This window comes from Amphiura filiformis, chromosome 18 (assembly GCF_039555335.1).
Source record: "Amphiura filiformis chromosome 18, Afil_fr2py, whole genome shotgun sequence".
NCBI classification, from domain to species: Eukaryota; Metazoa; Echinodermata; class Ophiuroidea; order Amphilepidida; family Amphiuridae; genus Amphiura; species Amphiura filiformis.
The window spans coordinates 41249261-41265049 of NC_092645.1; the positions used below are offsets into that span (position 1 = coordinate 41249261).

The window sequence follows — 15789 nt, forward strand, 5'->3', positions numbered from 1 at the left end:
AAATTAAAAATGATACATTATCTTGCCAAGGGAAGCCAATTTAAATTCATTCAAGCGTTATTGAGTTTTAATTATCATGTTTCAGAGAACATGAACTATTTTTAGTTTTCTTTATTATACCTCAAAATCGGTGTTTTACCTGATATATATGATTTATTCTATATATTTATGTACAGATATTAATGAATGTACTTCGAGCACTGATAACTGTGACGCAACTGCTGCGTGCACCAATACGGTTGGTTCCTTCTCATGTGCGTGTAATGCAGGTTACAGTGGAGATGGAATAGCATGCGCAGGTTAGTCGATTTTGTACCATATCACCAGTCTATTTATTTCGCCTAATTGTCACCTATACGCGAGTCAAACTACTATTTGGAAATGGTGCATTCTTGTCGAAGTTTTGAAATATTATTGATTTTAAATGACTTTCAAAGCAAGTTCATTTTAGTACCAATAGTTGTAATTTGATATATCAAAATAGATACAGTATGTTGCCAAGGAAAGCCAATTTAAATTCATTCAAACGTTATTGCGTTTTTTTTTTTTTTTTTTTTTTTTTTTATCTTTTGACATAGTATGTCAGGCAAAATGCCTTTTATTCACATTAAATACACTATAAATATTATAACAACAAAAGTTATTGCACTGCACATAATCCATATATAATAGTAGATGTTATAAAACAAATTTACATACATGTATAATAATAAGAAAATCAAACAAATAATTTAAGCAAAATGACAGAGCCAAGAACAGACACGGAAGTCATCCAAGTAACTGTTCATCTGCGATCAACTAGCTAAAGTCATCGCAGACCAAACCTCTCATACGAAGTTCCTGCCTAAAGAGGAACAGAAGACAAGGATGATCCCCGTATCTGAATTTGCCAATGCACATTTTGCCAACACATATAACATAATTGATATATTTTGACCGATCACTGGTTATGTCATTATGATAATTAAATAAAACATTTTCAACAGAAAGCCTAAAGTTCTTACCAAGCCTTTGTGTAATAACCCTGTTAGCAAATTCCCAAATAGGAGTGGTCTTATTACAATGAAAAAGAAGTGCTCTGGATGATCAACAGCATTACAGGAATTGCACAAATTTGTATCTTCTTTCCCCATTTTACATAATAAAACTTTTGTAGGATAAATGTTATGAATAATTTTCCAATTAAGTGAAATAAGTCTGGCCTCACTGGTACAACATGGTATTGAACCCCAAATCTTTTCCCAATCAAAATTGTAATTGGGGAATCTTCTACACCAATAGTTCATACAAATTGGTGGAACATAAATTTTATCAACCATGGCATGTCTAAAAAACTTTGAAGAACAGGCTTCTATAGGGACTGCATTAAAGACAATTGATTCAGTCGTAATTTGGTCCAGAATTGGTACATTCTTCCAATCATTCGGCAGAGCATTGCAAAGAGCGAAGTACTGAAAAGGAGTGTTGCCAGTGCGCGGAATGCGGTGCCTAAAATACTCAAGTGAGTAGATTGAACCATCATCATCAAAAAGATCTTTTATAAAAATAAAGCCAGCTTCAATTCAGTCTCTATAGAAAAGTGTTTTCTTGTTAACAGTTACAGCATCATTGTTCCAAATGATTTGATTGTAGTAATCAGATATGTCAGCTTTATTTGAAGTACAGTTAGTATTGAACCAGACTTTAAACATGTTGTTATAAAAAACAGGAAAGGTGTCAATAACATTCTTGCATACAGTGTTGATTTGGTTGAAGCTACAATTACAATTAAACACATTCATACCCAAACCAAACTTGTTGACATAGTAAAGTGGAATGTTCTTCCAGCAAGCAGGACTAGAATTGTTTAGTTTTTGATCCAAGACATCTTTAAAGCATTGAAAAACATCTCAACCTGAAATATGTTTATACCACCTCTTTCATAACGTTATTATGTTTTAGGGTACAAGAAATAACTTTTTTTCACTATATCTCAAAATCTGTGTTTTACCAAATACATATGACTTATTTCATATGTACAGATATAAATGAATGTACTTCGGGTACTGATAACTGTGACGCAACTGCTGTTTGCACCAATACCGTTGGTTCCTTCACATGTGTATGTAATGCCGGTTACAGTGGAGATGGAATAACATGCACAGGTTTGTCTATTTTGTGCCATACATATCACCATTCTATTTATTTCGCATAATTGTCACCTAATCGGGCAGACAACCTACTTGTTGGAAATGGTGCATTTCTATCGAAATTTTCTAGTATGATTGATTTGATTTGACTTTCAATGCAAATTAATTTAAGTACCAATAGTATTGATTTGATAAATCAAATATGATACATTATCTTACAACGGGATGTCAATTTAAATTCATTCAAGCGTTATGAGTTTTAATTAACTTTATTATACCTCAAAATCGGTGTTTTACCCAATACACAATATAACTTATTTCATATATTTATGTTCAGATATTAATGAATGTACTTCGAGTACTGATAACTGTGACGCAACTGCTGCGTGCAACAATACGGTTGGTTCCTTCACATGTACATGTAATGCCGGTTACAGTGGGGATGGAATAACATGCACAGGTCAGTCTATCACCATTCTATTGTATTCCAAAAAGATGTCACCTATACGCGAGTCAAACTACTTTATGGTGCATTCCTGTCGACATTTTCTAGTATGATTGATTTAATTTGACTTTCAAAGCAAATTTAGTTTTGGTAGGCCTATCATTAGTTGTGATTTGATCAATCAAACATGATACATTATGGAAATATTAGGGAAACATGAAACATTAGGGAAAGCCAATTAAATTTTTTTCAAGTGTTATTATGTTTTAGTTATATCATGTTTCAGAGAACATGAAATATTAAACTTTTCTTTTGATCATACCTCAAAGTATGTGTTTAATTAATACATGTGACTTAATTTATACCTTTTTATACAGATATTAATGAATGTACATCGAGTACTGATAACTGTGACGCAACTGCTGCTTGCACCAATACGGTTGGTTCCTTCACGTGTGCATGTAATGCCGGTTACAGTGGAGATGGAATAGCATGCACAGGTTAGTCTATTTTATGCCATATAACCATTCGATTTATGGCAAATAAATTTCACCTATCTGCAAGTCAAACTACTCTTTGGAAATAATTGTAGTATGAATGATTTAAAATGACTTTCAAAGAAAATTCGTTTTAGTACCAATAGTTGAAATATGATATATCAAAAATGATACAGTATGTTGCCGGGGAAAGTCAATTTAAATTAATTCAAGCGTTATTGAGGTTTAATTATTATGTTTTAGGGTACATGAAATATCTTAACTTTTTGTTCAACTATATCTCAAAATCTGTGTTTTCCAAATACATTATAACTTATTTCATATATTTATGTACAGATATAAATGAATGTACTTCGGGTACTGATACCTGTGACGCAACTGCTGCTTGCACCAATACCTTTGGTTCCTTCACATGTGTATGTAATGCCGGTTACAGTGGAGATGGAATAACATGCACAGGTTAGTCGATTTTGTAACATATCACCGTTCTATTTATTTCGCATAATTGTCACCTATACGCGAGTCAAACGAAAATGATACAGTATGTTGCCAAGGAAAGCCAATTTAAATTCATTCAAGCGTTATTGAGTTTTAATTATCATGCTTTAGGGTACATGAAATATCTTAACATATGACTTATTTCATATATTTATATACAGATATTAATGAATGTAATTCGAGTACTACCAACTGCGACGCAACTGCTGTTTGCACCAATACGTTTGGTTCCTTCTCATGTGCATGTAATGCCGGTTACAGTGGAGATGGAATAACATGCACAGGTTAGTCTATTTTGTGCCATACCACCATTCTATATATTGCAAGTAAATGCCACCCATACGCGAGTCAAACTTGATTGATTTTAAATGACTTTCAAAGCATTATTGAGTTATAATTATCATGTTTCAGAGTAAACAAATATTTTGATTTTTTTTATTGTACCTCAAAATCTGTGCACAGGTTAGTCTATGTTTTCCGATATTGTCATTTATATTTATTTCGAATAGTCACCTATACGCGAGTCAAACTACTTTTCGGAAATGGTACATTCCTATTGAAAGTTTCTACTTTGATTGTTTTCAAAACAAACGACGTGATCAATCAAAAACGATACATTATGTTATCATACATAGCCAATTTATCAAGCGTAATTATTGAGTTTATATTGTGTCATGTTTCAGAGTACTTGAAATATTTTAACTTTTCCTTTGTTTAGTTTCTACAGTAAAATCCATGATTTTTCATTTCCCACTTGTAATATTATTACAAGCTACTGACTTTTTACTTGTTGGTTATGTTAGAAGAAAATTCGGTGAAAATCACATGTTCGTAGAATTTTTAGCCGAAGATCAATTTGTACATTATGGTTTCCAAAGAAAGCCAATTTAAATTTATGCAGATATTTTCTATTTTGATTTATTTAAGTTGACATTCAAAGCAAATTCGTTTTAGTACCAATAGTTGTGGTTTGATTAATCAAAAATGATACAGAGTACATGAATTATCTTAACTTTCCTTTTGATCAATACCTTCAAAATATATGTTTTACCTAATGCATATGAGTTATTTCATACAATGTTTTTATAGATATAAATGAATGTACTTCGAGTACCGACAACTGTGACACAAATACTACTTGCACCAATACCGTTGGTTCCTTCATATGTGCATGTAATTCCAGTTACAGTGCATATGGAGTAACATGCACAGGTTAGTCTACTTTGTATCATATCACCATTCTATTTATTTCAAATAATTGTCACCTATACGCTAGTCAGCCTACCTTTTGGAAATGATGCATTTGAATATCCAAATGAGAACATGTTTTTATTCATTAATCAATTTATATTTATTTATATCTTCTTTAACCCGAGACAAGCAATCGGTGATTCGGTGGGGCCAGGATTTGTTTCAATATCAATAATATTTGTGACCCGTTACAGCAAAAGGTACCTTAAGTCGGGAGCTACATATGCCTTATTTTGCTAGTAACAAATGCATTCTAAACCAATCATTAATCCTATTGTTGTAGAGGATAATAAGCTTGTACATGTCTATAGAACTGTTTGTTATACAGCTCTAGTCTTTATTTGATATGGCTAATCCCTGTTCAAGTGGCGTGAGTGGTGGGTTACAAAAGCATTGTATTGTATTTGTATAGGTATGTAGCCACCCACTAACAATGAGAGGACATTCCTGAACCTCGTTGACTTGTAGATGATTTGAAATGACCGCCACTTCAGATTGTCATTATTGTTTGATATTTTCTGCCAACATTGGGTAAAAAGAGACACTTGTAGCAGCCGACATAAGGTACCTTGGGTAATACAGTACACATCGTCAACACCATGTAAATAATAAACCAATAGAAATACGCCCTGCAGCGAATCACGTGGAAATGCAAACGCACCATCAAGCGCTAGTCAATCTAGCTCAAACGATAAGGCGTTCGAATATAGTGCAAGAAAGTTGCGGGTTCGAACCCTGGCGGTGGCTAGTATGCTCTCGTGGAAAAATTGAGTTAGCTTGAAATTCCCCTGGACAAGGAACCTACTGCTAATTGTCTCATTGTAACTCGTACAAAACTCGGGAAGCTGATCCAGGTTGCGATGGTCATTTAAGGAAAGTCCCAGTGTTGATTTTAAATGGTTTATGGAATGACATGAGTCGTAGTGGTCAGCGACAACTTGTAAAGTGTGCTGAGGCTTGTGGATTAACGTCACGTCTAGGTATTGTACCTCTGTGTAGCGCACTATAAATCGCGGTGCTTTTTTTGTTTATAACATCAAGCGCCCGTTTACAAATGTATTGTTATAAACGCCTTTCACTTGGCACAACAGGTAATATTGGTGTAAACGGTGCGTTGTATTATGAGCTTATGCTTTGGCTGTATGATATTATAGCAGTTGAAGTTGTTGTGGGTCCTGAAGGTACTTCTATATACCAGCACGGGCCATGTACTCAATAGACCATTTTTAGATTAGCCTATACCCATTTATTGTATCCTATCACCCAATGAACTCCCTATTTATTTCCTGCTACCCAATAAATCATTCATATTTTTGCAATCCATTGTTTTATTTGAAACTTTAAAAACTAATTTGATTTCTCTATTATGAAATGTTCATGCATTTTCAATCAACTTGGCCAATTGGGGGCAAGACCTGTAGAGAAGTTTGATACATTGCCTTTGTTTCAATACAGGGCACCTAAATTCGTGTTACGAGTATTTGATAGTTTCCATTGCACCATGGTTCTAGTTGATCGTTTTCGCGTGTTTTTTGTATGCCTATTTATTTCCCTAGGTGCCAAATTCCGTCCCTTTGTCCGGAAAGAGGAAAATAGCTTCCGGTAGCTAGATAGGTGGAGTCATGTCGAAGTGCGTGAGAGCTATCATTAGACTGCTGCCCTCAGTCTTCAACCGTCTGGATTGACGACTGAGAAAACTACGTGGAAAAAAGTGACGGATTTTGCAACAGGATTCCTGTGGCATAGAGCATGCGCAGTTGTGTCCAAATTGACCTTTTGACCGAGTTTGTTGTTTTTAGAAGTTCAGAGCGCGATCTTGTCACAGCGGCGCGGTACTGCGACGCGGTACATGGGCGCCGCTAGTCAGTCGCACTACGGCGCACAGCCAAAGTCGCATTGAATAGTTTTCAGAAGCCCGTCATGATATGGCCTGTAACATAATCAGTCGTCACTACGAAGCATACACAGTACATGCGAAGTGTATACGGCTGATTGGAATTAGTCTAGAGCTATCATCCTGTAAGAATTATTGAACACTAATATCAAACCTGAATATTTCCATGTCAAATTTACATTGCAAATGAATTATAATTTGAATATAATGGAATTACATAATATTGTATTTAACTCGAGGTCTATTAGAATATTCATCAAAGCTTATCCATTCTTGTAAAAATGTTTCTGTTTCATTATTCCAGTTTGCATCGATTATCTGGGAATAGAAAATGGTGAAATACCAGATGAAAATATTCAGGCATCATCAGAGCATAGTTCTAGCCACGCAGCCACAAGGGGAAGGCTGAATAATCGTGGTTCATGGCATGCGGTTTACTTCCAGACAGGACCAGTTTGGATACAAGCTGATATAGGTAAAATGAAAGACATAGATAAAAAAGACTAGTTTGGGTCTGACGTCACTGTCAATCAAATTCTCTACGATCCTTGATTGGCTAATAGCGCGTATAAGGAAGGTTGATTCATCTGGCTAGTGCCGATCTATAAGTGCATGTCAAAGGAATGGCATAAAATTACGTACTCTTACAAGGCAAAAAGCAACTTTTCTAGGCATTGTTGACATGGTGCTTCGCCAAAGAAAGTTTCCTACTATTAAGACCTAACTTTTGAGATGGTTTGTATGTTAGGAGGTGCACAATTAACAATAAGGCGCCCCGGTTTTACCGCCGTGTTCAGCAACTCATATCATCACGACACTTGTAAACAAACCGTGCTCGGAGTTTGATTGACAGATGACGTCAGACGCAAACTAGTCTTTTTATCTTTGTCTTTCATTATAATCACATTGCTCTGTGTAGAAATGGTAACATATTACATGTATAACCAAATATATTTTAAGCTTCATGTGTATAGGCTCCCGCTAAATAAATGAATAAACAAAATAAGAACATATGTGACTTGTTATATTATGTCAAAAGGGGATACTTTAGGGCAGGATCGTAAATGGAGAAATAGCCAAAAATCTGCCAGGGGATGATTTTGTCACAATTTGGATTTGTTGCGAATTTGTGATGTTATGAATGGTAAAAATATTATCTGATAGTTTCAGACCCAAATATATCTGGCATCTTGTATTTTTGAGACATTTTTCAAGGTAATGCCTACTCTCAACATTGTCAATAATATTTTTAATGGCCGATATCTCAATTTCCAATTTTATAATGCCATAATTTACGAACTCAATATCTTCACTTAGGAATGTCTGATTACATTGGGAATAACGGCATTGTGGAGCAAAATATCTCTATATTTAAGATATGTCATAAAAGGGAAGGCCAGCCTCAATGCAGTAGAGGTCTTGTAATTAGTTTGGGTCACTGTGAAAGGCATTTTTAGGATCACGCTTACATCCATGTTATATACACGACATCGCGACAGTCCACCAAACCATCAATGAGATCATGCACACCGAAATGGCAAAAAACATTCATTCCTATAACTCCTGTCAACTCTTGGATTCATTACTCCAAATTGTTCTGTCTTTTTGTCTTTTCTGCTTTTTGCCCATGCTATTAAAATCAAGATATACACTGCAGTTGTTAGTTAATTCACTATATAAACTCAACTTACATGCACATTTTGTTTTTAAATGATTTCATATTAATTCGCAATGTATAGTTTATTATAAAGTAGATAGTGGCAAGCACATGATAAAGGACTGATCATTCACTACAATCTTCTTTTTTAAACTGTATTTTTCTGAATGTGTTGATTGTTAGTCCGAAACTCTTGCAAAGCTATGGACATGGCATCTTACCTACTCCATTCTGTAATATGTTTTCTCAGTCTTCAATCATTTTGTTGAATGTAATTTTATGAATCAAATAAAAAAGATAGAAAGTGGCCTTACTTTAGTTATGTGTCATTTTACAGTATTTATAATTAATAAAGTAAGACAATACTTTTTTAATTTCTATAAGTGCATGTCAAAATATTGTTCAATACTAGGCTTGTGCCTATATTATAGCTAGCCCCTAGTCCCATCTGATTTTCCCATTGAAAAGACCAAACTGATGTTTAAGATAGCAATAATATCATCAATAACATTTAGAGTCACTTTATCCATAAAACGATACAGGATAGGATAGATAATTACTTTGACTTCAATCATAAATCTATGATATAATGAAGATTTTGATTCTGCTACATTAGATCTGTTATCAACATTATGCACTCACTGGCAACCAAACATTATGCTATGCTCAGTAGGCCTAGTCCACTGATGTGACCTCAATGGTGATATACCCCGAGGTAATTACCTTGACCATGTTGATATGCTGATTGCTGAACAGGTTATTGTGTAGGCCTAACCGATGATAACTTTTTAAGTCATAATTAATTCAAACATAACTTTGGCAATACTCAATCGTTTTCGTTCGTTGAAACGGCAAAACATACTTTCTTTTCCTTACAAATCGAATAACAATAATGTTAAAAAATTCCACCACAAAAAGTAAAATAAAATAAATCATTCCAATACCAATCAGTTAACCCGGTCAGTTAATCTCTTGAGCATACAAACCCAATCTATGAAACAGATACCAGCCCGCGAATGGGCTGGCGAAAACCTCAAAATTGATAACCTGCCCAAAAGTGTCTGCTTTTGACATTACACGTCACATATATAAATGGTTCAAATTATCAGGGCTACTAATAATGAAACAGCTGTCTCAAACGTGAAACTTCACGTTTGCACCCAATGTACTACTGTGTACTTAATTAATTATTCATGCAAGATATATGAGAGTACACATTTTTTTAAAGGCAAGACGTCAATGATTCTAAAAATAAATATACATTTTAGTAAAAACAACAATTTTGGCAACTCTTTTTTGGTGCATCATAACAACAAAAAAATACTTTCCAATTTATTTTTTGAGATTGACCTTATGATGCAGCAAAATGAACTTTTAATGCATACACATCAATTTGCACAAACTGATACATAAAATCGGAAATAGACCAAAAAGAAAGAAAGGGAAAAAGGTAAATAAATGAGACATCTGTTTCTGGAGCCGAATTTGATTTTTACAATGAGCATAATATTGCTTACCTGTAGATGGTGTATTTATTGAGTTGTCATGTACCTAAATCGTCATTGTACGGAGAAAATTAACATTGAAATAATGGTCACATTTCGCACTTTGCATTTTGATCGAAGCTCACAGGATAATACGACATTACGTGAACACTAGGCATAGTAAGTATCCAGCCCCTTGAAAAGTTTGACCGCAATCATCCATTCAATCCAATCCATAATTTGTGAGATTCTTGTGAGATCAGTGCTTCAATAGGTTGCGCCGCCATGCAGATAAGCGTCGCGTATGCATAGCGTTTCTGCGCGTTAACAAGTCTCGCAACTTGTTGTTATGCGTGTGTGCCCCGCTGTTTCAACAAAAAGTTTATTTCCTTTTTTAATTGCGAACACGAGAGAATAAGTGAAATGAAGCCATCAAAAATACAGTTGGGGTTTACAAATCTGGATTTTTTTATTTATAAAAACAAACATTTCAAAGTACACACATATCGAAAATTTCTCGTGATGAAGGTCGCGCATTATAACTTACCAGGTAAGAAATTCGTCTGTCAAGTTCAAACGACAAATCGTATTATACTGAATAGCATATGAGTGGAAGCGGTGTACATTTACGCGGAGTTTGACACCTCATTTGTCGCAAACAGATCAAAACTGTTGAAGTTATGCTCATTTGAACAAGCCTACTATCAAATTTGAAAGTTGCAGATGATTGAATAAGGACAATTGTCATTGAACTTTGATCATTCTTCATCCTCACAAGAAGCAATAGGAAAGTTAGTCATGCAAAGAAGAAGAGGAGAGCACTGATTACACCTGTATACTGCCAACCATCTCAAGTGGTATGAGTGCAACTTTCATTCCAGTGGATAGGTTCGGTTAAATAAGCATAACTTCAAAAATACTCATCCGTTTGCAACAAATAAGGTGTCAAAATTCGCGTAAATTAACACTGCTTCCACTCATATCCCATTTAGTGTAACACAATTTGTCGTTTGAATTTGACAGACAAATTTCTTACCTGGTAAGTTTCTTTTTTGGAGCAGTTTACATGAATGAACATCAAAAGAGCTCTCTGAGGGCTCATGTGTTATGTACTGCTCGTGCACATATAGTGTCCTACACAGCCAATTTGGTTACGCGTAACCAAACCGGCTCGGAGGAGACTACTCTTCATGTAATGTACGTTATCAATCTGCTGCATTGGAAATCAATATCGCCTCGAACGCTGAAAAGGGCCGTACGAGCCAGCATTTTACCAACAAGTTTTGTCTTTTTCAGGAGAAATACAAATAAACAAAATTACAACGAGTGTCAACTTGTAATATAATATTTTCTCTATTCGAATGGAGTTAAACTTGTTTTTGCAATAGATATGCCCTTTAACGATACTTTCTCAATTATTTCTTGTATCAATAGGTAGCCAGACCTATGTATCTGGTGTTATAACACAGGGGGATGGAGGAGAGTCTAGAGGCGCTGACTGGATGACATCGTTCAAAGTGTCAACATTCTTGGCTACAGGTGCTGACGAAGTATTTGTTGAAGATCAAAATGGAAACGCAATTGTAAGTACTGACTAGCTTTAGTTAGTAAACATTGTCTAGTATTATGCACGTGGACATGCAGCCCATCCAATTGTTATGATGTACTTTTTCTTGCTCACTGAAATTACATTCTCTCTCCTACAGATATTTCCGGGCAACGTTGACTCCACCACCGAGGTGACCACAACTTTTCCTGAACCAGTATATGCCAGTATTGTGCGCATCAATTGTCTGACCATATTTAGAGACTTTTGCGCACTGAGATTTGAAATATTAGGGTGTAAAAAAGACTAGACAATTATGTAACTCATGCGATAAAAATGCGATAGACGACAACATTATATTCGTGGCGGGTGTGATATCATGGACCTATTGCATCTGTACATATCTTTCATAACTTATATTTTTATTTTGTAAAAATTGACCGAAAATTGTGCTTTAGTTAATCTTGAAGTGTATTACTTCCAAACATATTCCAGTATCAACAAAATGCGTAATTGTACCTCTTTCTGTTGAGAGTTAGGTGTATTGCCTTACAGCGGCCTTTGTTCGTGTTAATTTTAATTATTTAGTCTGCTAAGGACCCGGTGCTCAATTTCGCCGATTACCCCATCGGCGTGCCCGGAACCCAAGCCGCAGATCCAATATGCTGAGAAATAAATACTGCCCGATAAAAATCCATGTTCAGTCACCCGTTCATCGGCTTCATCGGACCAACTCCTGCATTTCTCGCAACGGGCTTATAACACTTGACAGCAATACCCTGAATGAATGACGGGAATGTTTACGTGATAACATTAACCCGATCTCTGCTACAAACCCCATATTTGTACACATATCAAAATTTAGTGCATACTTTACTCGTATTGTAGGTTAATCAAAATGTCTGTAGTTCGAAAAAAAAATGCAATTTGTTCAACAAAACTAAACATTAGCCGGCATAGATTGTTTCCTTTCATTTTAGACTGTATAAATTTGAGAATAATACAATATAGTTAATGTTAAATTGATCAATTTATTTTTATTTCATATTTATCCATAGCAGCCCGATCATATACCCAACATAATATTCAAAAAGCATACAGATATAATAAGTATACAAAAGCAAATAAAGCATAAACATAATCTAAGCACAATTAAATAGAGATGAAGTAATTTAACGATTAAAATGTTAAGAACAAACCATTAGAAAAGAAGCAACAATGTTGGAAACTCAATATGTCATTAATGTCACAAAATTATGAGCAAATATATATGCCTAGCACAAAATTAATACACATCTATGTCAAAAGCAAACTTTCACATCTCACATCCGCAAGTACAAAACCTAACACCCCCAACAAACATTCTACACATGCACCCACACATGCACCCCAACCCAAACATAAAATAATCTTCATCATAATGATGTAAAAATGAATCTGGAGAAACAATCCACAAACGGATATCAATATAGACAAATATGATAAAATGATGTTTAATCCAATTAAATTTCAAAATAATAACAAAAATGAAGAATTTATTGAAATAAACAAAATACCAGAATGCAATTATTTAACACCGGAAGAATTCAGCCAAAAATATATTTATACCAATAGTGAACTCTCCATACTGAATGTTAACATTAGAAGTATCAAGAAAAATTTTGAAAAATTGAAAGAAAGCAAGACCTTAAATCACGAATTTAACATTCATTGGACTCTCTGAAACTAATATGGAATATACAAACAGAACAGAAAGAGAATAAGGGGGTGAATGTTTATAAACTGAGCTCAAAAAGAAACTTATAATTTTTCACAAGGTCATATCTTGAAATCCTGTCATCAAATTGAACCAAAATTACACACTGGTTTACTTCAATACTCTACTCTTAATACATGTCAGTAACCAAGCAGTTATCCAACTGACACAACAGCAAAATGCACTGACACGGAACAGCTTCCTGGATCACATTCACAGCCCAGCCGTGTATGAAAAGCAGAAAGCAGCACCGTTTTATCATCTGTGCAAGGATCTTGTGTGCATTCTCACAGATTTTTTGTGCTGGGTGCCAAATGTTGGGCTGTGAAAGTGGAGGAAGTCCAGGAAGCTGTCCCATGACAGTGCATTTTGCTGTTGTGTCAGTTGGACAACTGCTTGGTTACTGACATGTGTTTTGAGTAGAGTATTAAAAGTAATCCTGTGTGTAATTTTGTTCAATTTGATTGACACTATTTTAAGATATGACCTTGTGATTCACAAGTTGTAAAAAATTATAAGTTTCTTTTTGAGCTCAGTTTATATTTCCACTTCAATCAAATATAAACTGAGATCTGATCTTTGTATTTCAATCCCTAATTTTGAATCTTGTTTTGTAGAAATAGAAAGAGAAAATACACGAAATATGTTAGTAGGTGCCATTTATTGTGCACATACTAAAATTGAGTATTTCATCAAAGACATTGGTCCTATTTTTGATCAAATAAATAAAGAAAATAAGGAATGCTATCTAATGAGGGACTTTAATATAGACTTGTTAAAGGATGACTGTCACAAATAAACTCATGAGTATCTTAATCTTGTTTATTCATATTCGTTCATGCCAACAATTTACAAACCAACTAGAATAACTGAACATAGTGCAACCATTATTGATAATATACTTACAAATAATCACAACGATGTAAACTCAGAAATAATAGTTACTGATGTCAGTGATCATCTATTAACTATAATACTCAAAAATCGGGCAGTAAGAAAAACATCGCCTGATGAAAGAAATTACATCTATAAGAGGAATGATAATACTTGTAATATAAATAATTTGAAGCAAAAACTTTCCAATGTGAATTGGCATGCTGAACTGGATAATGAAGATGTAAATGATAGTTACAATAAGTTTGTACATATTTTCAATAATTTATGATGAATGTGTGACAAAATGCAAGAGTAATAATAAAAAAGAACCAATATTTCCATGGATAAGTAGAGGTCTCCTCAAAAGTATAAATACTAAGAATAAGATGTATAAGAGGTACATGTACAAAAGCCATGTGATGAAACGCTTGAGTCATTCAAAACATATAAAAATAGGTTAAACACGTTAATACGAAAATCAAAAAGAGAGTATTATAAAAAGAAATTTGAATATGTTACACACAATCTACAAAAATCTTGGAAAAGCTAAATTCAAAAATGATGAAGGCGAAACGGTGTCAGATCCCCAGAAAATTTCAAATGACCCATTCCATGTCAACTCCAGGGATGTGCACCGCAGCACCTCTTCAATTTTTTTCTTTTCTGTGTGGTGGTAGATATTGATGAGAAAGTAAACTCCCGAAAATTTGAGCTTCATACTCCATTTCGTTTTCCCGTGGCATCAATTTGAAATTTAGGGGGGTCAGCATAAAAATGTGTCGTAACGCGAAAGCCGACGTTTGGAGTCCATAAAAATATACATTTATGGACCTCCAAACGTTCTCATCAATATCTAACCACAAAAAAAAAAAAAAATTGAAGAGAATGCTGCGGTGCACATCCCTGAGTTGACATGGAATGGGTCAAATGAATTTAATGAATATTTTGTTAACATTAAATTAGCTTCCAAGATTACAACAAATGGCAAGAAGTACTATGATTATTTAAAAAGCCCATTAAGCAGTAGCATGTACATGAAACCAATTGTTAATGAAGACGTTATAAAAATCATACATAAATTTAATCAAAACAAGAGTGCTGGTCACGATACTATTGGTAATTACGTAGTAAAAATGATTGCAAAGGAAATATCGATTCCATTAACTATCATATTCGACCTGTCTATTACTGCTGGTGTAGTACCAAATGAGTTAAAGATCGCAAAGGTAATTCCCATTTATAAGAAAGAAAATCCAGAAGTTTTCTCTAACTATCGTCCAGTATCTGTTCTGCCATTCTTTTCAAAAAATACTTGAAAGGCTTGTGTTCAACAGATGCATACATTACATTGATACATATAAAATTCTAAATGATAAGCAATTTGGCTTTAGCTCTAAACATTCTACCTATATGGCTATCTTGGAATTTATTGACAAAATGAGTAATTCGGTTGAAAACAATGAGACAAAGGGATTTTCTTAGACTTGTCAAAAGCCTTTGACACTATCGACCACAGTATTTTATTACATAAATTGGAACATTATGGCTTTAGAGGAAACGTTTTGAAATGGTTTGAAGATTACTTACATAATAGAAAACAGTATGTGTATTACAATTCTTGTAAATCTGAATATAAAGATATAATATGTGGTGTACTTCCATCCTAGACCCATTATTGTTCATTTTGTATGTTAATGATATCATAAATACTTCCACCATTCTAAAATTTGTCTTGTTTGCCGATGATACTACTATA

At 34.3% G+C, this 15789-nt stretch overlaps 1 protein-coding gene across 1 annotated transcript in view; it reads left to right on the forward strand.

Moving 5' to 3' along the window:
• Window positions 1–12834, forward strand: part of LOC140139160 (uncharacterized) — a 28258-nt gene extending 15424 nt beyond the window's left edge. Inside the window, exons 6-15 of the mRNA XM_072160940.1 lie at window positions 177–299; window positions 2022–2144; window positions 2467–2589; window positions 2952–3074; window positions 3408–3530; window positions 3731–3853; window positions 4659–4781; window positions 7019–7189; window positions 11290–11438; window positions 11562–12834. Coding sequence (XP_072017041.1) covers window positions 177–299; window positions 2022–2144; window positions 2467–2589; window positions 2952–3074; window positions 3408–3530; window positions 3731–3853; window positions 4659–4781; window positions 7019–7189; window positions 11290–11438; window positions 11562–11711 — 1331 coding nt within the window. The 3' untranslated portion in view covers window positions 11712–12834. The remainder of the gene's footprint in view (window positions 1–176; window positions 300–2021; window positions 2145–2466; window positions 2590–2951; window positions 3075–3407; window positions 3531–3730; window positions 3854–4658; window positions 4782–7018; window positions 7190–11289; window positions 11439–11561) is intronic.
• Window positions 12835–15789: the final 2955 nt, after the last annotated feature.